General features: G+C 44.6%; 3 protein-coding genes across 7 annotated transcripts in view; 2 read left to right on the top strand and 1 right to left on the bottom strand.

Moving 5' to 3' along the window:
* Window positions 1-7,844, top strand: part of CTNS (cystinosin, lysosomal cystine transporter) — a 14,349-nt gene extending 6,505 nt beyond the window's left edge. For all 3 annotated transcript variants that reach the window (XM_084650767.1, XM_084650768.1, XM_084650769.1), the window contains 5 exons: window positions 2,911-3,010; window positions 3,099-3,218; window positions 4,081-4,251; window positions 4,700-4,817; window positions 5,309-7,844. In XM_084650767.1, the coding sequence (XP_084506893.1) occupies window positions 2,911-3,010; window positions 3,099-3,218; window positions 4,081-4,251; window positions 4,700-4,817; window positions 5,309-5,439 (640 nt within the window). In that variant the 3' untranslated portion in view covers window positions 5,440-7,844. The remainder of the gene's footprint in view (window positions 1-2,910; window positions 3,011-3,098; window positions 3,219-4,080; window positions 4,252-4,699; window positions 4,818-5,308) is intronic.
* TAX1BP3 (Tax1 binding protein 3) lies at window positions 7,237-19,866 on the bottom strand. Its single transcript, XM_084650770.1, has 4 exons — window positions 19,730-19,866; window positions 15,028-15,147; window positions 14,614-14,691; window positions 7,237-8,890 (listed from the first exon to the last, which is right to left on the bottom strand). Exons 1-4 carry the CDS (start codon window positions 19,766-19,768, stop codon window positions 8,753-8,755), a joined length of 375 nt encoding a protein of 124 aa, XP_084506896.1. The 5' UTR covers window positions 19,769-19,866; the 3' UTR covers window positions 7,237-8,752.
* Window positions 19,268-23,855, top strand: EMC6 (ER membrane protein complex subunit 6). Of its 3 annotated transcripts, none has more exons than XM_084650773.1 (3): window positions 19,268-19,289; window positions 20,783-20,854; window positions 22,907-23,855. In XM_084650773.1, the coding sequence occupies exon 3, from the start codon at window positions 22,948-22,950 to the stop codon at window positions 23,278-23,280; it is 333 nt and encodes a 110-aa protein (XP_084506899.1). In that variant the 5' UTR covers window positions 19,268-19,289; window positions 20,783-20,854; window positions 22,907-22,947; the 3' UTR covers window positions 23,281-23,855. The 3 variants fall into 3 exon arrangements, with proteins under 3 accessions (XP_084506899.1, XP_084506897.1, XP_084506898.1); XM_084650771.1 differs by lacking the exon at window positions 19,268-19,289 and adding an exon at window positions 19,863-19,997; XM_084650772.1 differs by lacking the exon at window positions 19,268-19,289 and adding an exon at window positions 19,985-20,112.
* Window positions 23,856-24,003: the final 148 nt, after the last annotated feature.

Genomic DNA, 24,003 nt, shown 5'->3' with positions numbered 1-24,003 from the left:
GTCCATTAACGTCATTAATATAAAGTCTCTTCTGGCAAGCTCAAGTACCTTTCCTAGAAGGCTACTTTCCTCACAACTGTCTGAGTCAGAACTCCAAGGCGCTGACCCTGCAATTGGTTTTGTCCAAATGGACCCCTGCAAAGTATCATTGAAGTCAATGGGCAGCAGTTCACATATGTAGCTCCGATTGCAGGATCAAGACCTAACTCACTGAAAGATTTAAAAATACTAAAAGACCATTCAAACAAAACAACTCTCTTTGCTGGAGAAGTAACCTGTCAGTTTGGGTCCCCCCCCGCCACCCTTCTTTCTCCCCTTGAGCACAATCGTGGACTCTTCAGATCTTAAATTCACCATCAGAGGGAGCCCATGTAGCCTCATGAACATACTGGCAACTTTGTAGCTAAAAAAATTGAGTAATAGGGTTCAAAGAAAAATGCACTCACTAGTATGTATGCCTCCTGAACAGACTCATCTCGATGGAAATTAGATTATGCCTATTATGTATGCATAGGAGGGTAATTTCCCCTAGTCACAATTCTGCTTAACTCCACAACTTCTCACCTGTTCCAATGAATGGTTATTCATGATTAAGGCTGCAAGTTTCACAGACGTTCCGAATTCCATGACTTCAGTGACTTCTGCAGCAGCCGGTGCGCCTGGCTCAGAGGCAGCTCAGGCAGCCCCTGTGTCAGGCATACTGGCCACTGCTAGGGCAGTCTCAGGCCTCCGCCCCCATAGCAGCAGTTTGGGTGTGGAAGGGGACAGGGGATTGGGGCATGGGACAAGGTGAGGCGGGCTCTGCACGGCACTTACCTTGGGGGGGCTCCCCGGAAGTGGCAACATCCCCCTCGCTCAGCTGCTAGTCGAAGGCGTGGCCAGGCAGCGCTGCGAGCCAATGGGAGCTGCAGAGGCGGTGCCCTGGGCAGAGGCAGTGCACAGAGCTGCCTGTTCACGCCTCTGCCTAGCAGCTGAGCAAGGGAGATATCGCTGCTTCTGGTGAGGCCCCCAGGTGGGTGCTGCCCAGAGCCCGCCTCACCCCATCTCGTGCCCCTGACCCCTCCCACACACAAACGCTGCTGCAGGGGCAGGAGAGAGCACAGAGCCGGGAAGGGAGCCAGCCCCCCCCAGGGACCCGGGCCGCACGCTGCCTCCACGTTTTAGTCACGGTATCTTTAGTAATAGTCATGGACAGGTCATGGGCCTTGAATTTTTGTTTCCATCCTGTGACCTGTCCGTTACTTTTACTAAATACTTGTGACTAAAACTTAGCCTTATTCATATTGTGTGTGTGTGTGTGTATGTATACTGTGGCAGCTGGAGACTGCAGCCTCATTCTACTAAGCACTGTTCAAATATGTAAAACATACAGTCTACTCCAGGGCAGGGAGTACAGTTTTTTGCATGTTAGACACCTAGAGTAATTTTCTAAATGCCTAATTGACTTAAGAACCAAAGACCTATTTTCAAGACCACATCACCCACGTGCTTTTGCAAAATTTACCCCTAATCTCCATCACCTCAATTTCAGTTACTATGTGAATAAGTTACTGGAAAGATGGGAGTGTGTTTAAAATACACACTGCAGTGGTGATGTCCCTCCTCTTCTGGGTCAGAGGGAGGCCTCACTACATCATCAGTATCACTGCCTAGTATCAGGGGGAATTAGCAGACCAGGCATTAGTGTCCTGACTGGTCTAACAGGGAAGAACCCCAAAGAGTCTATGGGCTCAGGCAAGGGCAGGGCTAACCTGTCATCCTAGCTCTGGACGACAGTAGGCTAACACCTACCACCTGGCCCACGTTAGGCTGGGATGGTAGGGAGACCCAGGCCCACCATCACTGGATCTGATTCTAACAATCTTGAAGTGGTCTGCAGTGGGGAATCTAGCTGCAACATGCTGACCATGTTTCAGGCAGTGCTACAGCAGACTAGAGTCAGCTGTCCTGGGCAACTTCCTCCCCTCCAGGTGTACCTAGATTGAAGGAGTGTCCTCTATCTCCCCAGGATAGGTGGCCAGCAGCAGTTCTGGCAGCTCCCCTGTAGACACAGGTTCCTTCACGAGCAGGATGCATCTATCTCCCTCACTGTTTCAGACCTAACTGAGCTGGAGCTCCACCTTTTATACTTCCTGTCCTATCTATCCACTTCTGGTGGGAAGGACAAGGTGGATCTGGCTCCGTCCACTTGGGCAGAGTGGGTGGTTCCTTCTGGCTTGGAGGGAGGGCACACAGCTTCACTGCACACACACTGTAGTGCAAGTGACTACATGTGAATTTGAGCCCTGATGAACTTTCAATAGCACGTGAATTGGAGGGAGAATGGAACTTTAAGTGCGTCCTCCAGTGACCTAACGCTAAACCATGACTTAATATGGATGGTTGACAAGATTTCTTTTTCCCCCAGGGTTGTAGAAGACACTGTATTTCTAACCAATTCATTTAGAATGCATGCCTTTAACAATGACAGGTTATCTTGCCTCTGACTTGAGGCTCTTAGTGAGTGAACAAACGATTGTCTAGAAGTTTTTTAAATTCTTACCTGGAATGTGAGGACAGAACAGTGGGCAGCAGGAATGGACTCCTTCTGATGTAATGCTTCTGGTTGTGGATCTAATTTAAAATGCTATCTGATTCATTGCAGTTAACATAGGAATATGAATTTTGAAAGTAAACTTTATTGTAAACGCTATCAAAATATATAGTATGTGTGAGGGGCAACCCTCACTGCGAACAAATTACTTCTTTTATAAAGTGGTATAGCCGCAGTTTCTGCTTGGGACAGTAATTGTAAAAAACACTTAAATCAGAACCTTCTAGTGCCAGAAAGTCTGTCCCTCTATGGCACTGACCATACTGCTCCGCAGATGAATCTTTACATGTAAAGTGGTGTCTCTCTTTCTTTCTTAGTGTTGTTGGATTAAGCTTTGACTACATAGCGTTCAACCTCACTGGTTTCATAGCATACAGTGTATTTAATGTAGGACTTTTCTGGATTGCCTATATCAAGGTAAGTGCACTTGTTCTTTCAATGAAATATTTCATTACTTGTAGAACAGAGTTACGGTAGCTGACTTGCTTGGGTTTTTAATACACAGGAGCAGTTCCTACGCCAGTATCCCAATGGAGTGAACCCTGTGGACAGCAATGATGTTTTCTTCAGTCTCCATGCAGTAGCTTTAACTCTCTTTACAATATTTCAGTGCTGTATATATGAGGTGGGTTTACCTAGGATATTCTTATAGTCCAAATGAAGTCAAAACCGTTGATTATGTTTAAGCTTTGAGGCAATTATACCTAGCAATTATAGGGTTCTTCATTTTCACAGCACTCTACAAACATTAATTCTCAACATCCTTCTCAGATAGGAGAATACAACTGCCATTACAGCAGAAAATATGGGCACAATTTGTATTACTCTTACAAAGCCATGCGGAGTGGCAGAATCTGGTTCGGAATGTGGGAGTTGTTCTTGGGTTCCACTTCTGTGCTCAGTTCACTGCCTTCCCAATTACAAAATGTGTGTGGATGATCACTTACAGGCAGTAAACCTGCTAGGTGGAAAAAAATATTCTTACCTCTTCTGGATTACCAAGTTGTGAAAGAGGGGGGGGTGTATGTGCGCTCCTTGCTCTCTCTACCAGCATGGGATGCTTTCAGGAAAGGTCAGGGTATGTGGCAAGTGTGACTTTGGAAGCTTCTCTGTGCCCATCTCAAATATGCTATTACCAGCATAAAGCCCCACAAATAGTCTTAATTTAGAACTGAGTAATAAAACAAGTTCCACAAAAACATTGCAGAAAGACTTTGACCCCTTCCTCCTGGATGCTAACATTCTGAACAAGATTTCCATGGGAATTGGGACTCGGAAATTGCACTGTTTTATCCTAAACCTGTAGCAAGCTATTATGATACTAAAACAATGTGGGGATCCTTGAGGAGGAGGAGGGGTCAATCTAGCCAGTTCCACAATGGGCTTTGGTTGTATGTTATGCTTAGCATTGTGCATCCTATGGTAACTGGGGTGGGAGGGAGCTGGGTATAATGAATTCTAAATGTATAAAATGTCTTGTTTTTCAGCGAGCTAGTCAAAGAGTGTCCAGAGTTGCTATTGGGCTACTTGTGATTGCATGGATCTTCACATTTACCACACTGTCCGTGGCTGCAGCTGGAGAAATCACATGGCTACAGTTCTTATTTTTCTTTTCTTACATTAAACTGGGAATCTCACTGATAAAATATTTTCCACAGGTAAAAATTGGCACTAATGTCTCCTAACTCAGGCAGATAGCAAGAGGCCACATCCTAATATAGGAGGCTACCTGGAAGAGCACTGTAGGTTCTTTAATATGTTGTAGTGCATATGATTCTAGAATGCTGACTATGCTATGTTAGAATTGTGAGAAAACCAATCACTTGATTGATGGCTCTTGTGCTGATTAAGCATGCAAGTAACTTGCAATGTCTGAAAACTGTAGTTTGTTAAACCAGCGAGGCTTTCTCTTACAGCTGGGGTTAACTGAGGCATTGAAAGCTCAATCTGCTTATCTGAGGTCAAAATAAGTGGAGAATTCTCTATTGCTGGGGTAGAATAAAAAGTTTTGGCTTGTTTGACTGCTCGATCTGCAAAAATATTTGCATTTTATAGGTAAAAATCAAAGGCTGCAGCATATTTAAATTCACTTTGACTCCCTTGTAGGCATACATGAATTTTCGGCGGAAGAGTACTGAAGGGTGGAGCATTGGAAATGTGTTACTAGATTTTACTGGTGGAAGTTTCAGCCTCCTTCAGATGTTTTTGCAGTCTTACAACAACGGTAAGAATGAAATTGAAGTGTCTTTTAGGGCCTACATTTTCAATTAAAGAAAAACCTGCCACAAAGCACTTTCTTCCAGTCCAGACCCACTTAAGGTCATTCCCAAACCTAGGTGTCCTGCATGGCAATACATGCAGCCATCAGTGCTATAAAAATGTGGTAAAGAATAAGTGTTTGGCTGTCTTCTAATGTAAGCTATTTACACAGTTCTGTGTAACTATACAACAGCACAGAATACCTTATTGCATTAACCGTACAATGTCATGAAATCAAACTAAAGTTGATGAATAACGCCTGTGCTGTTAAAAATAAACCATTTTAGTAACAACCTACGGTAATGACAAACTTGAACAATTTATCTCATAGACCCATAACTATGGGATAGCCATTATCCCTTGACTTTTAAGGATAGCCAAGACCAGTTTTAAGACTATTAAATCAGTTAATGTGGGTGACAATGCAGATTTTCAGACTACCTTAATTTTTGACAGATGAATGGATATTAATCTTTGGAGATCCAACTAAGTTTGGACTGGGCCTCTTCTCCATCACCTTTGATGTAGTCTTTATCATCCAGCATTACTGTCTATATAGAACATCAGGCTATGAGTCTTTGAACTAAGACCCCACCCTGAATAGACAACAGTACGGATTTATTGGTTTTACCTCTATACTGGCTGATGGATTTCCAGACTACTCACCAGGTATCCACGTGAGTAGTGCAAGAGTCATGCTGTTGTTTATAATTCCTCTACCGTATAGGACTGTTGAACTTATTTTTTGCTTAATGGCAAATGCCTTAATGGATACTCCATTACCCTACCCCTTGCAGCTGGAAAAGATTTGCAACCCTGGAAGCTAATTCCAAGCCAGCCTGTCTTGAGCTGGCCTAGTAATAGTGGCTATCTTTGACCAATACAGCATTTTGTGTGGGGCAAGGAAAGAGCTGGGCTTCCTTCAGCTGAACACAACTGGAGGGTGAAAAACCGAACCAGGTACCTTTATAAAGTAGTGACCAAGAAACAGGTTTGTTTTTTTTGCGGACTGGACAGTAAAATCTAACTCTACTGCTGCTGACTTCATCTTCTCCCAAACCAAGTTGTAAGTGAAAGGCGGCGGCTCAGGAAAAGACTGCTTGGTAACAACAGATACTGTTACAAGTAGGTACAATGGGTTAATGAAGGCACTAACCAAGAAGCATGAAGACCAGACCAGTCTTCATCAGATTTAATCTCACAGCACGTTCATATGACTGTGTCAAAAGCTGTACCTAAACATTAAATAAAAAAAACTTTTTTGTGATCTCTGCTACCATATACCACCAAGCACTTTCTGTAAAAGTGCTAAATCTAGTGCCAAACTTCTGAATATTTACTGCACTAAGTTGTAGTTATTCACATTGGGTTCCATTGAAGTGCCTAGTCTGTGCTGTTAATGCAAGGGAACAATTTTATGTTAAGTCTGATCTTGTTCAATAGCCTAATGATTAAAATTTGTATTAATCTTTGTTTCCTCCCATTTCCTGAGTAATCTAGGCAGTAGCTGATAAGCACTTACATGGCACCTTCCAGGTAAAGATTTCAAAGCCTCAAGATTCCCTCTGCAAGGTAGACACCCATTTTATGTAGGTGGCTTGGGGTAAATAAGGTCTTTAAGTAAATAACAAGACCTTAACACAAGGTAATGCAGGAAGGTGGTGAATTGGGAATAAAACTTGCTCTGGTGCTCTGAATTGCTTTCTCTGTAGTATGCGTGCAAAGGATGTAAGATATTTGATCTCTAAACAGGGCTGAACATTCTTGCACTTTAAACTGTACAACTTGGCACTATACTATATTATCTTTGACTGGAGTAAGGAATAGCTTATACTAAAAGGGACTCAAACACATGATTTAGAATCACTAGTGTTCAAGGTCTGATTACTTAATCCTGTGACCCTCCTGCCAGAGGGAAAATTAACTTGTTGTTCACTGAAAAGTTTAAGATGGTAAAATTTCAGAAGGGAATGTACTTCTCCCCAAGAGATGCTCCAAGTTGTAAATGGGTGAAGAATTTGCTGACTGTCACTTTACTGTTAGCTGTTTAGCATATCTTTACTTCAGCAGAATGTGGCTGTCTAAATGTTAAGCAGCACTCAACCTGTTCTAAATCAGAAGAATTGGAGGGGTAGGAAGCTTGCACAAAAAGGGTGTAAATACATAAGTTGTCCTCTTATTAGAGACAGTTTCTTAAATTCATTTTATTGTGTAAAATCAAGACCACAGTACAAATAGCAGTGTACTTTTTTCTACAGTAAACAAAAATAAGGCCTATCTGTAAAGCTATTTACTACCACAGGATTTGTAATTTAAATGTCCAAAATTCCTTTTGGATTTTTTAGTATTACTGAATAAGGTAAAAAAGTATAAAAAGAGGCATCTGCTGGTATGTCGAGATAGAGTGGAACATTCTTTGAGATGCATTTATCAAGTTTATAAAATTCATTCAAGTCAGAACCTAAATAGCACTGCAGTAATAAGTTAGTCTACAACCTCTTCAGTGTTCTAGTTAAAAAATTTTAACTGGTCTGAAGACAGCTGAAGTAAAGAGGTCATATACAGTGTCATTAAAACTAGTTCTGGACAATGAAGCAATTTTTTTGAATAATTAAAGCTAGCCTGTATAATGCCTTAAAGGGTTTTATACTCTTCAGTGAAACTGATTTACACTTTAAGGATTTGTAGGAATCTTCTGCAAAAGCTCCTACAACTCCATAGTTTGGCCTTTGTGAAGGATTTCTGTAGTGTATATTTGCCTACCACAGGTGCAAGGATAGGAATTTTGGTACAATAGATGTTTGCAAGCTTGTTTGCACATTTCTACTTAATACAAGATTTAAATAAGTCTCCCACTACAAAACAGACCAGCTGCCCCTTCTATTTGAAGATTCTCTCTGCTAAATGTGGAATGAGGAAGTGGAACTTTGTAAATGTCTCCTGTATGGTCAGCAATGACAAAGGTTTCCATCTCTTTCCCAATTATTATTTTTTTTAAAAAAATGTAAGCCCTAGAGTTGCAATAATTATGGCATGTTAAAGCTGGCCTTGTTTCCCAAGTACTTTACAGTTGCAAAGTACCTCTCTACAAGACAAAATTATGATTGCTTCATAAAGTCTTGGAATTTGTTACTGAATCCCACACAGCTTCCATTATAATCTGTTTCTGCACCAACTGCTAGTTCAAACTTGTGTCCCTTTTATGATGAGCTGCTTAGTGAAGCAGACTAAAATCTTGCAGTGAACTCTTCAGGACAGACTATCCCTCAAGCACTGCAAGATATTCTGCTTAACTTCTGGTAGCACTTGATGCTAAGAGTAGTGTAGAGATGTCCTTATTGGACTTTCTACAAACTTTTACTTAAATGTAGCATCTTAAAAACCTGAGCCTGAACTAGTAAGGAACAATCTAACCCTTAACATTAGATTTTGAAAACTTACAGTAAAAACATTACCTCCTCTCCCCACTGTTAATCATTCACTCCTTTGCAGAAGCAGCTAACAGAGCTTTAAATGCTAAGCAATGGGGAACTCTTGCACTATAGGAGAATCATCTCCCACTAAGTTTCTTCCCTAAGAGAAGTATTTAGTGTTTTGCATGTTCTTAACTGCTAACTTCCCCTGCCGCTGTAGTGTTACAGCTTTGCATACACAGTAGGGTAAGGTGCTGTTTTATGCAGCATATGCTACTGGAAGCCTTTCTGAAAGAGAAACTTGCTTCTGAAATGGCTAGAATTTACTATTCTCAGTTTAGAGTAAAAATGGTGCATATTTACCTTGTTGGGCAGCACTAGTGTTTGCAAACAACTCAGGTCTAGTATTTGCTTCCTTAGAAAAAGGGAGTGTCACTCTATAGATCCATCCCTCCCTCTGCCCCCCTCCCCCAAGCCCATTGCATAATTAGGACATCATGGACTGCTGAACAGCCTTCTGCAGGGAGTGTCTGGTCACCAGGAGCCGTACCACTTCTTCATTCCTCTTCGTCAGTCTCTTCCTCGCTTGGTCATGAGTTACCATTGTCATGTCCCACCCGTTCACCTACAAGAGAAGTTTTATCAGGAAACAATATTGTCAGTGGAGCTAGCCCTGTGAAGGTGACTAGCAAGCTGGGGCCTGTCTGTCAGTGTCTTGGCACTAGTGGGTTAAGTCAAGATAGGGTGAACTTTAAGGTTCAAAGGTTTGCTTTGGAGAAGTACCAGACAATTTAAGAACTGCTAGTACGACAAACATACCTGCAGGAGTCCTGGTGTCGCCTGGAATGAGGAAGTATATGAGAAGAGACTTAGCTTAGAGAAAGTTTGAACATGCACTGAAGGACTTGAAGATGTGGAGAAGGCAGAGAGAAAACCTAGTGGAAGCACAGACTTAATGAACAGCACCCAATCACTTCACCATCTCAAGGACACTTCATTACCCAAGGGAAAATCTGTTCAGACATTTCTGCTGGCTCTCAGGTGAGTTCCCTCATTGCAGAACTAAGGGAGGGTCTGGGGTGGATTTCTCTTCTGCTCTTGCTGAAGCTGGTACACTTTAAAAAAATTACATAGTAAATGCGCCACAGCTAGCATCAGGACTGCTGTATAACCCAGTGGTTTGAGTTCTTCCCCCAGGCTGTAGGAGAGTCTGATTCAATTGACCCTCTGCCTGCTCACTGGAGTGTAGGCTATACTGGGTGGGGGTGGCCTCATACTTGCCTGTTGGAGCTGTTGACCCTTTACTTAAGTAGTGTTTGGGCCAGGCCAGGAGTTAGAATCACTCCCTAGTCCAGTGGTTGGATATTGCCTAGGAGGTGGGGGATTCTGGTTCAACAGGCAGAACCAGGATTTGAAGAAGGGATCTGTAGGGGGATTCCCAGCCTTCCAGGGCACATCTCAGTGAGGGAGAGCTCCTGGTTTGAATCCCCTTGTCCTGGAGAAGGGAGGGGACATCCCCCCCTGAAGCTGCCAGGGCAACAGGAGGCCCTCATCCAAATCCCTTCAGAGAGCAAGGGATGTGGTCTAAGGTCTCCTGGCCCCTGGGTGAGTAACTTAGCAACTGGGGATGAAGGAGTGGTTTGAGTTTTATGCAGATCAATTTTAATTTAAAAATAGAACTTTAGGTGGCAAAGCTCCCCAGGCAGAGGGAAGACTTAAACCAGTGTCTCCTGCATTCTAGGCACCTACCCTACACCTGCACCACATAGGGCTCTTTGCTGCTATATCTTGCTTTGGCCCAATTAATATTTAAAGTGGAACAGCTTCAAGAAAAAGGACTTGAACTCCATGAGGCTCATTCCTGGCTCAGGACTTGAGCCCTGCTCGCCACCAGCACAGTGTGGCAGCATAACCACTACACTACCAAGGGCGCCTTACAGCCCATCTTTGCTTTGGCCTAATTAACATCTAACTGAGCAACCCTCACAGCAGGATACCTCATAGCCTACCTGTTAGGGCAGTTACTTGCATGGCAGGGAGATGGCTGTTCAAATCCCCTCTCAGGAGACAAAGTGAGACTTTAACCAGACTCTTCCCACACCCTGGGTGAGTTTATACTCCAGTGGGTGGGTTAAGTGATTCTTATGGTGTCTAACCTAATTATTATTTAATTAAAGTGGAAGAGCTTCAACAGGAGAATACAAGCAACTGACATCAGACTGTCCCTTAGTGCAGCAATTAGGGCACTCACTGGGGAGATAGCAGTTGCCTGCTCAAATCCCTTCTCATGAGGCACAAGGGGGAACTGACCCAGAGTCTACTACATAACCACTGGAGAAGAGCTAATGTAACACCCATTTTAAAAAAAGGCTCCAGAGGGGAGCATGGCAAGCATAACTTCAGTACTGGGCAAACTGATTGACATATAGTAAAACACAGAATTATCAGACATCAATGAACATTGTTTGTTGGGTCTGAGTCAACACAGCTTTTGTAAAAGGAAATCATGCCTGACCAACCTACAGGCATTCTTTGAGGGGGTCAACAAGCATGTGGACAAGTATAGTGTACTTAAATTTCACAAGATCCCTCACCAAAGTCTCTTAAGCAAAGTAAAGGAGTACTTGTGGCACCTTAGAGACTAACCAAGGTGCCACAAGTACTCCTTTTCTTTTTGCGAATACAGACTAACACGGCTGTTACTCTGAAACCTGTCATTAAGCAAAGTAAGCAGTCATTGGAGAAGAGGGAAGGTCCTTTCATGGATCAGTAACTGGTTAAAAGACCAGAAACAAAGGGTAGGAATAAATGGTCAGTTTTCAGAATGGAGAGGTAAATAGTGGTGTCCCCTAAGGTCAGTACAGGGACCAGTCCTGTTCAGCATTCATAAAAGGGGTGGCAAAAGAGTGAGGTGGCAAAATTTGCACATGATACAAAACTACTCAAGATAGTTAAGTCCAAAGCAGTCTGCTAATAGATAAAGGGATCTCACTTTTTTTTTTGTAGACACCACACATGCAACAACATGCATGACTAAAAGGAGCTCTCACAAAGATGCACACACCAAAATTCAATGTCGATAACTGCAAAGTAATGCTCACTGGAAAACAATCCCAACTATATATATAAAATGGGGTCTAAATTAGCTGTTACCACTCAAGACAGATCTTGGAGTCATTATGGATAATTCTTTGAAAATATCCACTCAATGTGCAGCAGCAGTCAAAAAAGCGAACAATGTTGGGAATCATTAAGGGATAGATAAGATGGAAAATATATTGCCTTTATATAAATTCACAGTACACCAACATCTAGAATACTGCATGCAGATATAGTCTTCCCTTCTCAAAAAAGATACTGGAATTGAGAAAAGGGCATCAGAAATTATTAGGGGTATGGAACATATGAGGAGAGATTAAGACTGGGCCTTTTGAGCTTGGAAAAGAGTCTATAAAACCATGATTGGTGTGGAGAAGGTAAAGTGTTATTTACTCCTTCTCAAACAAGAACTAGGGGTCACTAAATGAAATTAATAGGCAACAGGTTTAAAAACAAAGGAAGTATTTCTTCACACAACACAGTTAACCTGTGGAACTCTTTGCCAGAGGATATTGTGAAGGCCAAGACTATAATAGGGTTCAAAAAAGAACTAGATAAGTGCACAGAGGATAGGTCCATCAATGGTTATTAGCCAGGATGGGCAGAGATGGTGTCCCTACCTTTGTTTGCCAAAAGCTGGGAATGGGCAACAGGATGGATCACTTGATTACCTGTTCATTCCCTCTAGGGCACCTGTCATTGGCTACTGTCAGAAGACAGGCGACTGGGCTAGATGGACCTTTTCTCTGCCTCATATGACCATTCTTATGTAACCACTGGATTAACAGTCATGAGGGAAAGCTACCTTGCCTCTCAGAGCACTCGAGCAATGGCAGCTCACTATTCAAATCCCATCTCATAAGGCAGGAGGAGGAAACTGACCCAGGCTTGCCCCTATCCCAGGTGAGTACCCTGACCATGGAGATAAAGGGAGGCCAGCTCCTCCCAGCCTGCTATGTGTGGCCTTAGGCAGTCCCTAAGCAGGCCTACAGACTGAGTCCCACCAGGGAGACAGACAGGGCATGTGTAAACCTGCTCCAGTTACCTAGAGCATGAGCAGTTTGAGGGCAAAGAGCTGAAATGCTGACACCTCGTCACCCATCAAAGATTATCTGATAGTCTAGGCCAGGGGTAGTCCATAGGCAGACTGCCAGCCAAATCCAGACCACCAGACACTTTTTTTAATAGACCTTAAGTCTTTTTATTTACTTATTTTCTCTGGAGTCTGGACCTTGACAAAAAATATTTGAGTACCCCGGTCTAGGAAGTAGCTATATCTCTGCCTGTTAATGGCTTTATAAATTAGGACCCTTACTTTGAATTCACAGCATGGACAATTCTGACCTAACCAGAGAGGTAATGAAGAACCAAGCATTAGCTGAGTCAATAGTCCTTGCTCAGTATCACTAGCAAGATTTGAAGGTAGGTAACTGCATTCCAAGCCAACTGCTGTTTTTTAGTCAACAGATCTCACTATTGTATTGGGAAAGAAGTAACCATCTCTGGATCATGTGGCTGAGTTGTTTGCCAAGAACAAAACAAATGAGAAACTGCCAAGTGTAGCCTCTTCAGGCAGCACCTGAAACATGCCACTGATCAGTCAGACATACAGAATCATGCTGCAGTTCAGTATCCTCAAGTATCCCCTGTCAGCACCGGCTGGGTGATAGGTAGTTCCTAACACAATGGTCCAGCTGCCTGCTCCAGCAGCCAGCCTCACCTTTGTGCAGTGTAGGTGGGAGTACCTGTGCAACAAGGAGATGCAAATGCTGCAGGGAAGATTTGGTGTGCTTGATGCATGCAGCTGTGACAGTAACAAGTGCAGCGACTGAGCACATCAGAGACAGATTCCGAGGGGCAGTGGAAATGTTTCAACAGTCTGCAAATTTCTGTGATTATTTTTTGAGTTAATACGGCCCAAAGGAGCATTGCATTAGATATCCAGTAGCTCACAGTTGTATACAGGGGTTACATTAGAGTGCTAGTTTGTTATTCACAAGATAGTCATACAAGACATTCTATAGCCTGGCTACTGAGTCCTTACGGTTATATAAATAGTATACATGTATTGTCATTGTACTCAGTGACAGTAAGACGATAATTATAGTTGTATGTGCTTGTTTAGCTTAATGTCTCCAGCTGAGCAGGTATCAAATTATATATGCTTTATAATTAAGGGGTAGGGGTCTTATCTACATAACTTCATAAACATAGCAGACAAAAACTCTTCTCAAATGAGTCCATTCTACACTGTATTGTGAGGTATTACATGGTACAAACAAGCTCATACTGTCATGTGACTATAGACTTCTGCTTTAACTGAAGGCAAAAAAGTATGGGGGGGGTGGGTTTTTTTGGCAGGATTCACATTCCTCCTTCTACTCCAGCCAGAGCAGATTGCATCACCTATACACAAAGGGATTTAAATATTTCCCAAAAAACTTTCCATACAGGACTATTTGGAGTACACACTTGCATTATCAGTTGTATTTAGAAGCTTTCTGCCAATTTTGTTAAAAGTAGACTATGATTCTACAAGTAAAGGCCCTTTTTGGATTTTATCAATTTTTCAAATTGGATACTCCACAACATTTAGACACGTGATACAAAAAACCCTCACCATGAGGGTTGCATCTACATCCCCTCTGGGGATGACCACCAGGTATGTGCCTAATGTGGTAGCAATGACATTCTTCTACCTGCTGGGTTACCCTTAGTACCTTGGATGGATCACTATTAAAAGCCCAGCCCCACAAAGGCGTGTTTGGGGGAAAGAACATGTGTCAGTCTGCTTCTTCAGGATCTGCCTCAAGTTCTGGTATTGCAGAATGGTTGCCAGGCACTACTTTCAGAGCTCTGAGGTTCACAAGAGTTCATGACCATTCAAGACCACGTGCTCAATTGTGACTTATAGCTAACTACCTATAAGTCACTCTTCTGCAGGGGGCATTCATGCTGGCAGTTACAGCCAGAAGCCTCTTGTCTGGAGATAGGGAAGCTTTTCCAGACAGATTCCCAAGACAATCCATATGGGAAGGCAGTGACCTTTTATAAACTTCCTTGGGTAGCACATACAGCCGTGGAACAATGAGTAGGTGAAACAGTCAAGAACAGAGCAAGTGGATGAGATTCACCATCACCCTACCTCTGAAATAGCCTGGAAAGCAGTGCTCCCTAGGGATCTTCTGGGCTGGGATTGTCCTGCATCTAGGCATTCCAGTATGTTCCTCTTCCTACCTTTGAATTTACCTGCATTATCTTGTCTCCAACCTGGAGTCCGGCAACTTCTGCTGGGCCTCCTTCTGTCACCCTTGTTACATAGATGCCCTGTAAGAGTCACGTTTTAGTTATTCCAGTTGGAATGGTTACAAATGCACACAAGGCAATAACCTTTACTTAGCAGCACCTTAAAAATGGATTCCATTAAAAAACAAATCTGATATTAGAAAACAGATGAGTCACACAAGAGCCCAAATGCAGCAGCAGTGCAAGTTGGCTACATTGACTAAGTGGGAAAGGAGTATAACATGGACCAATCAGACTGAGGGAGGACCAGGCATAGGCTTACAAAAAGTGTGTGCCACTCACTGAATTCAAGGTGAGTTGAGGGCACTCAGCCTCTTACTGGGGGTCTTAATTATTTAAGTTCAAAGAGAATCTGACCTTGTCAGTTTTATCTTCAGAGAAAGGATTCTGAGCAGGGTCCTGATCAATTCCACCTCCAATACTGAATCCAAGAATCAGATTTTCACCTTGACGGAGTTTATGGATTTCAACTCTTTGCTGAAAGAGATGGGAGGGGGAAAAGTGCAGGATTCACATCCCTTCTTCTACTCCAGCCAGAGTAGATTAAGTTTAGCTTTATTACATGTAACTATCTCTGAACATAGGACAACAGATTTTGTTTGGTGAGCTACTGTGTAACTTCCAGACAAAGGGAGCACATAAGATAGTTTACAAACGAAGGCCATATCACAAGCATGTTTTTTATATTTGCTTAGACAAAGAGCAGGGATCTCTGGATCTAAAACCCATTGGTGGATGGGAGCATTTGCTATCTATCCCAAAGAGACAAGCAAACTTAACTTGGGCAACAGCTGTTTGTTTTAATTGATCCTGTTTAAAAGTTATCATTAAGATGAACCATTTCTGCCCTTCAGCAGTAACTGAGGAGCACTCTGTTGTCCTTGCTAGTAAGCCACAACAGAAATAAGCATCTCCAAACATATCCCTAAAGGACCTGGCACTTCAGCATCTAAAGGAGTTTAGCCTCTATCTCCGTTACCACAATTGAAATGGAAGGAAGGATGGCTCCAATAGCAGTAGACTTATATTGGAGATCAGCTTCCTTCAAGCCAGTAAAATGCAAGTGTCAATAACGAGCAGTCTCTCAAACCCACACATCTTGTTCTGTTTTGTCCATGGAAAAACTGCGAGTTCCTCCTTTGCGCTCTGCCAATGGGAGTATGTATCCTACTATTGTCACTCACCCACAATAGATAATGGGGCAGAGACTTCTGTTGTCTGCAACAAGTTCAGAAACTTAAAGTACTCTGAACGTAGGCCACTAACTCGGCTGAAGAGAGTCCAACTACCAAAGGGTTCACAAGACCAGCTGTAAAGTCGCCCCGGCATTAAGAGTATTAAAAAAGTCTTGATGAGAAAGTTCAGACACCAAGAGATTTTAAATCGTATGAGTAACAGCAGAGGCGCTCTTAGTGACAGAGATATGAAGGGGAGTCATGATCTCATCCAGAACCCTGTCCAGCCGGGGCCTCTCTGCAAAAAAAAGTTGTTTAGTCTTTTCTCTTGAATTAGGCCCAGATCCCCCCAGGCTACAAACTGCTCTGCCAAACAAATGATTTGTGCAGCCTTTGCTGCATGACCTACTTCCAACAAAATTATGAGATTTATCATACACATCACCAGGAAGCCTGGTTTAAGTGTGATTAGTAATTCAAAGTGAGTTGCTTTGCAATCTTTGTTTCATCAAGGAAAGTAGTTCACATTACTATCTTAGAACATTTTAATTTAATGAACTCAAGTATGACCAACTACAGTTCTATGTTTTTTACTGCCTCTATAGTAACAGAACTCTTAACTATAGCATTGCAAACCCACAGATTACAGATAAAACCAGAAACAAGGATTTAATTCTCAAAAGCTTGCTTGGCATCTCATTTTCACAAGGGTTTTAGCTAGTGAAGTACAAAATTAAATTTTTTTAATCTACTTCACAAGACTAGAATAGCTAAAGCAGATGCCACTCAACTTTTAAAGAGCACCATGCAGCACTGTCTAGTGGAGGACACAGAACAGTCAGTAAGTCTTGTCATGCTACCAGAGTGACACTTTGCATTGAGAGATTAGAAACTGTTTTTCCCTGCTCAGGGGAAGGTTCTTCCTTGTGAAATACTCCAAAATGTAAACAACCTATCTCCTCTAGGTAATTTTGGGTATGTTAACTAGCTTTCCCTTCTGACAGCAACTTCTGGAAAGAAAGCATGGGTTGAGGGCAAAATTACAGGCTACATGTAAAAAGAAAAGGAGTACTTGTGGCACCTTAGAGACTACCAAATTTATTTGAGCATGAGCTTTCGTGAGCTACAGCTCACTTCATCAGATGCATACAGTGTATTCAGCTGTAGCTCTTAAAGCTTATGCTCAAATAAATTTGTTAGTCTCTAAGGTGCCACAAGTACTTTTCTTTTTGCGAATACAGACTAACACAGCTGCTACTCTAAAGGCTACATGTATGATTTTTGAAGTTTTTCTTCCCTCAAGTTTGCACGGCTGTCTTTTTCCATTCATCAGAATGCTTCCCTGGGTCAAGTGAGCCCATTTGGAATAGAAGAGGGAGGTGTCTAACTCAGCCAAGTAAACAAATAATCATTTTAATTGGAGTGAGACTCCATATGAGCTCATTGGAAATACTGACAACTTCCACAGACAAACTAAAAATTGCAGCATACCATAATAAGAGACAGACAAGGAACAGACTCCAGGCTGGCAGCCAAACAAGTGGATGGCAGCAGATTTGGTATCTTTTTATGTTGTCTTCAACACTGGAATTGGCTCGGAGGCAGGTTGTTGAGAACAAGGCTAACAGCAACAGCGTGCAGTCACATGGCATTTTTATCAAGCATGCGTGGGGGGGGGAAGTGGGGGAGCGGCGCTAAGGCACCACAACTTTAGCTGAACAAGGACATTCTTGGTTTTGTTTTGTTAACTGGTGATACTGAGATTCCAGCTCAAGAAAACCTATGCTCCTTGAGCAACATGGTGTGCAGGGTGTTTACCCACAGGAAAAGTAACCCATTGTAATCTGTGCACCATCATCTTCTATCCCAGAAGGCACCTTAACAGAAGGCACCATCTGCCAAGCTAAAGAGTGAACACTTTCCATCAAGATCACAATGGTTTTCGAAGAAAAATACTGTTAGAGAGGTCTGACATCTGAGGTGAAGTCCTCTGATAAGTGGCAAGTTGACTATGCTATGCCTCTTAAATCACAACACGTACCATGATCCCAGTTTGCGCTCAGTTAGGCTGCCTGGCGTTGCAGGGAGATGTCAGAAATCTGACTTGTTTGACAGTCACTTGGTTGGACAGCTAGTGTGCATGCCACGGTGTGCACCACACCGATATGTGGCAAATTCTCACCTCTACATTTATGGTACGTTTTACTGGGCTTATTTTCTACGGAGAAGGGTTGATTCTGGAGTCAAATCAGCCCCCATCCAACCTGCACTGGCTTGCATTAGTGGCAGAACTCACACCAGCTCACACAGCCTCTAAGTTCTTTGTTCTCATCGGACTGTCAGAGACTTTGTGCAAAAAAGGTTATTTTTTCATCCCCTCCACTACAGCTACCACAAAGTGACATGCATCGCTGCAGTCTTGTGCACATCAGAAACGTAACCATAAGCAAATAGCGGAAACAGCATAATCCAGTGGACCTGGGAGACAGGACAGCTAGCTTTTGTTCCCTGCTCTACCACTGACTCACTATATGATCTTGGGCAAGTCAGATCACATCTGTGCTTCAGTTTTCCTGGATGTACAGAGGGGACAATGATACTTCAATCTTTGGATGAAAGTGGTAAGAAAAATGGTATAACCTAAAGTATATCTGTAGTAAAACCCTTAATTAAAAAAATACAATAAGGGAAGCTAAGTCACCCAATCCTTTCACACCACCAAAATGAATTAGTTTGACTTTTCCATTCCCCCTACCCCAAATCTATAAACATGCTACGGTTCTTTTGCTTCAGAGCACATTTTTCAAATACCGTTTTACCACCTTGTTACTTAGCTGTACGTGTATACATGCACACATGCAGGTGCATCAAGGATGGGGGAAAGAGTTGTTACATGCTTCAGCATAGCCAGTGAACTGGAGGGGTCTCTTCGAGTTGCCTCCAGTACACTAGCTCGCTCCACGTTTCGACTGCCCAGGTTTCAGAGTAGCAGCCGTGTTAGTCTCTATCCGCAAAAAGAACAGGAGGACCTGTGGCACCTTAGAGACTAACCAATTTACGGGAGCATGAGCTTTGGTGAGAGGCAGCTCACTTCGTACAGACTAGGTAGCTCTTATGGAGTGCTCTATAAAGGAGGTCGCGACCAGCCTCGTTTTAGAGACGGGGGAAACAGAGGCACAGAGCAGGGAGGGGCCCGGCCCCAGGTCGCCCAGCGGCAGACTGGGACTCAGCTCTCCCAGAGCTCGGCCCCTTCCACCGCCAGGCGGCGCTTTCACCGCGCGAGCCTCGGCCCGGGCGCTCCCCGCAGCGCAGCTCGGAACCTCCCTCCGACTCCCCTGAAGCGGGGCGCGGCCAGAGCAAGCGCGCCCACCCCGGCTCCCGCGCCGCCTCAGCCCAGCGCCCGTCCCCACACGCGCTGCGCTGCTGTCAAACGCCCCCGCCGTGGTGGGTTTTGCTGGCAGCCGAGCAGCCCGAGGGAGACTTTCCCCCCTTCTCCCCCCGGGGGGTGGGGGGCAGGAACCCAGCCCGCGCGCGCCCCTTCGCGCCCCGTGACCGGTGCGGCGGCGCGCCCCGCCCGGGGTAGGGAGCTCGGCCCCGCAGCCGGCGGGGAGCCGGGCAGGTTCGCCCGGCCCGGCCCGGCCCGGCCGAGTGTTTGCACGGGGCGGGGCGGGCAGCGCTGCCCCGGGGCGTCTCCCGCGCTCCGCACGGGCCGGCTGGAAGCGCGGACTGCCCCGTGCGCTGCCCCGAGCGGTTCGCGACCCGCCGCCAGAGCTGAGGGGGCTGCTCCGGGCGGGGGGCGCTACGGGGACACGGTCCCGGCAGGGGCCGCCCCAGCGCTCGGCCCGGCCCCGGCCCCGCCCGGGGGTGGCCCCTGCCCCACTCACCACCACGGCGGTGACCGGCTGCCCCGGGATGTACGACATGGCCCCGCCCGGCAGCTCGCGCCCGACTCGCCGGCGCGCCCGCCGCCTCGCCAACAAAAGGTCCCTCCGGCCCCGCCCCTCGCTCCGCAGCCGAGGAGCCAATCGGGCGCCGCCTCCGGCCGAGAGAGCAACGGCGCGTGCGCATCGAGAGCGGGGCTGGGGGGGGTGGGCGACGTTTCCCAGCAGCCTTTGAGCCAAGATGGCGGGCGGCCGCCGGCGGTAGGCGCGGGTGAGTCGCGGCCGTTACCTCAGCGGGGCCGGGCGGCCGCTGGGGGTCCGTAGTGACGTCGTCCCGGGCCCGGCCTCACCCTCGGGTCAAACCGAGGCTGGCGGCGCTGCCTCAGGCATGTCCTTTGCGCCTTGCTCTGGGCGGCCCCCGTCCAGGCCTGGACCCCGGGCGGGGGCTGGGCTCCGGCGGCCCCCCGGGCGGGGTGGGGATGAGGCTCCGGTGGGGCCCCCCCCGGGGCGGGGTGGGACCGGGGGGCTCGCCCCGCCGCCCTGGAGGCCGCTGGTGATGCGCTCGGGACCTGCTGTTTCTAGTGTGGAAGCCGGGCTGCGGGAAGGGGCGCAGAGTAGCTTCGAGGCCGATATTCTGCCCCATAAAGGTGCAGGAGCGAGCTGGGGCCAGCCTGGTTCTGCAGCACAGGGTGGTGTCCCCGCGGGCCCGGCCATGGCACTGCGGACTCCATCCCCCAGGCTGATCCTGTATCCCCAGCCATGCTCAGGGCTAAACTGCAGCTGCACTTGGTGTCTAGGCTGGGGGTAAAAGCGGTGCTTTCTTTTAGTCCCTCCTGGAGTCGGTGACCCCAGAGAACACTAAATGAGGGGTGAGTTTAAACTTCAGATTCCTCACCTGTGCTTCACTAAGCATGGGGAAAAGGGAGCTAGCTTGGGAGCTAGCTTGCTTTAACTCGGACCAGGGAAAGGAGGAGATGTGGATGTAAATCTGCTTTTACTGCCATTTTGTATAACATCTCTATGAATATTAAAGTTTGTGAAATCTTTCTTTTACAGAAAGCTACAGTTGGAGTCTAAACTGCTTGACAAGCCCTTTCGCTTTTGTGTTCTGGTTGCATTTCACCTCAGGTAATTACATTGAGGCACTCCAAATTTCCCAGAAGCTTCAATTAAGCACAGTGCCCTTTGCTTTTAGTCCTGAAGTCTTAGGTAGTGTTGCTATTGAACAACTAGCATGTTCCACCCTAGTGATAGCTGTGTTACACTGTTGAGTAGAGTGATCCCTGTATCTAGTTATTTTGGGTCTAAGCCAAGTGGAGGAGGGGTTCTTTAATATTAGTAAAGCACACTGAAATCATTGGATAAAAAATGCTATAGAAATGCCAAGTAGTGGTTTTAATGCAGTGTGCAGCTACATTTGGTTAATTGGGTCCTGTAGTGTCTAGATACTACTTCCTTGGATTTAATTACAACTTCAAAATTTAGGTAGTTAGCTAAAGAGGTGGCATTGTTGAACAGACCAGACTGATCGAAATTAAGTGTAAATAGGAAATCTTATCCAAACTCTGTGTGCTACAACAAGGAGGATAACAAGGAAAAGGAGGATGTGAATTTAAAAGTTGAGTTGCTGTTAGAACTATGTGTATGTACACAACAATATGTTGCAGGAAAAGGCCATATAATGAGGTTACTCATCTCTAAATTGGGCTTGCAAGTCTTATACTGGAAGCTAGGTTCCCTGCATGCTTGGGCCAAGTGGCTGCCCAGGTGATTAGCTGAACATCTACACCCTGGCAATATGTGTTCATGTGCCTCTCCCCCCACAGTGCTTGTCCTGCAGCTGCTCCTCTCCTACTTGCTTTGCGGGGGGGGCGTGTTGCTGATGTCAGGATGTTGACCCTGTACCCCATCTCTGCAGAGCAGGGCAGAGGGGACACAGTCTGGCTCAGGAACGACTTGGAACTGCTGGGGTGAATGATGAGTGCCTTTCTTAAAGAGACAGTGCACTGAGATTTCCCCAGCAGCCAGCTCTCTCACACTTCCCCCCACCCCCATATACCCCATCTCTGCAGAGTGGGGAAGGGGAGACGAGGGCTCAGGACAGAGCAGGAGAGCTTTCAGTGAGTGTCTTAAAGAGAGAGCGCATGGCATCTCTCAGAATCATCCCCAGCAGCCAGCACACACCCAGTCTGTCACTCTCACACACACACTCACCTCCCAACACATAATTGTATTAGTGTTACTACTTGGTACTTCCTGCAATGCACATATAGTCTCTAATTTTATTCTTTCAACGTGTTATTTTAGGGTTTTGACTGGTCTATGCATTTCATAATTTTTATTTCTCTTACACTTAAATTATTTGAGTAGTGAGTCCTAAAATGCCTAACCTGTTCTAGCTGGAGTAATTATCCCTATAGTTACTCTTAAAAATATATATATATGGGTTTTCTGTTTCTACTGGAGATGCACATCCCCAATTTATTCTGCGCACATGGGTGGAAAAAATTAGAGGGAACATTGATTGGAACAAAAATTCTATTTTTTTCAGATGGCCTAAATTTTTCTTACTCCAACAAGTAAATTTGTGTGCTGTAAACATATGTAATGAGATTGGTACTGTTTTGTTTATGTGTGTGGTGTTAATGACGAAAAGGCTTTGCGTTTTAGATGTAAACTTACCTGATTAACTCAAGTTAATTTTATATTTGCATAGAGTCCAAGTGCAGACTACCTGATTTGCTTGAATGTTTTAGCAGCTCTTTGAATACCATCAGTTATAACAGCTAGTGGACATGTGAATAGCTCCTTGATTTCTTGTAGTTTTTCAAAGACCACCACTTATTTTTAGTGCAGATAACTGGGAATACAGTCTGTCCAAGACACTACTCAAATTAATTTTTTTCAAAGGGTATGAACAATGTTCTGATGACTGATGCATTCCATATGCTGTCAGGCGTGATGTTACCAAAATGTGCAACAGATTATAGGTACTCTTCAGTTTATCGATTTACTGATGGTGATTTTTGCTAAAGAGGACAATTTCCAAGTAGCAGTGCATTTTTCACTCTGAGTTCCTGTTGTTAGTTATGCACAGGAGGGAAAATTGTTCTGTCCCATCTTCCCAAATAAAATGAAATTGACTTAGTATAATAGTTTCTTTTCTCTCCTTTGACGTAGTCTCGTTGGGAGAGAGAAATCCTTGACTCCAAACCAGAGCAATGGCTACCATGGTGGCTAAGCGAGAAGGGCCTCAGTTCATCAGCGAAGGAGCAGTCCGAGGGAATGCAGCCATTCTGGATTATTGCAGGACATCCGTTTCTGCCTTGTCAGGAGCAACAGCAGGAATTCTTGGCCTGACTGGTTTACATGGCTTCATCTTCTACTTCTTGGCTTCTGTCCTTCTCTCAGTGCTTTTGGTATTAAAAGCTGGACGGCGGTGGAATAAGTACTTTAAATCCCGAAGGCCACTTTTCACTGGGGGGCTTATCGGAGGCCTCTTCACGTATGTCCTCTTCTGGACTTTCCTCTATGGCATGGTGCATGTCTACTAAAAAGAGTAGTAACCACTTTAGCTGCAATGGGTTTTAATGAAATGGGAGGACTGTTGCCAAAAACTCATCTAAACAACTATACCAGCTTTTTAAATTGTTGTTCACTGCTTGTATTGTTAAGGCGGTCAGTAACTTATGTCTGAGAACAAAATTCTGTAGTATTTGTCTAAGTAAATTGAATGTAAAATGTCTTACGGAAAAGTCCCTTAAATTGTTTCCCACGCTTCTATAAGTATCCTGTGAATCGCTAAAAATCGCCATTTGTCCACTATTCTCAGCTGGCTTTATTCCTTTTACATTCTGCATCTGTAAGATCAGAAATAGCAGCTATATTTTACTGTGTGTTCCTACTGTCACCGTTTGCACCAGCGTACAAGCATTGGTAAAGTATTTTTAACCAGAAGCTTAATGCAATGAAATCTGAAAGGCAACACTGACAAAGTTAATTTCACAGTAATATATAATTAAATGTACATGAAACTCTGGACAGAAGTATCTTATTTGTCTGGATCATTCGTGTAAGTAATCCTGGGTGCAGTCACTTTATAAACAGGAAATTAAAGCTACTAAAACATTTCAGTCTCTTCCATGCATTGACTTTGCAGAGCATTTTTTTTAATGGCAGATATAAAAGGTAATAAGTAGCACAATGCTTTCCACTGCCATACTACATTATGCCAAAGGAAACCACAGTATCCTATGAATCAGTATCCATTATAGCTA

Source organism: Lepidochelys olivacea, assembly GCF_965140295.1.
Source record: "Lepidochelys olivacea isolate rLepOli2 genome assembly, chromosome: 17".
NCBI classification, from domain to species: domain Eukaryota; kingdom Metazoa; phylum Chordata; order Testudines; family Cheloniidae; genus Lepidochelys; species Lepidochelys olivacea.
Note: the sequence above shows the minus strand (reverse complement) of the source record. Positions and strands in the feature narration are given on the sequence as shown.

Coding starts and splice junctions, on each gene's coding strand:
- TAX1BP3 (XM_084650770.1), bottom strand. CDS start 19,768: ATGTCGTACATCCCGGGGCAGCCGGTCACCGCCGTGGTG. Junction 15,148..19,729: donor AGCCGGTCACCGCCGTGGTG/GTGAGTGGGGCA, acceptor CATCTCTTTCAG/CAAAGAGTTGAAATCCATAA. Junction 14,692..15,027: donor CTGAAGATAAAACTGACAAG/GTCAGATTCTCT, acceptor TGACTCTTACAG/GGCATCTATGTAACAAGGGT.
- EMC6 (XM_084650773.1), top strand. CDS start 22,948: ATGGCTACCATGGTGGCTAAGCGAGAAGGGCCTCAGTTCATCAGCGAA.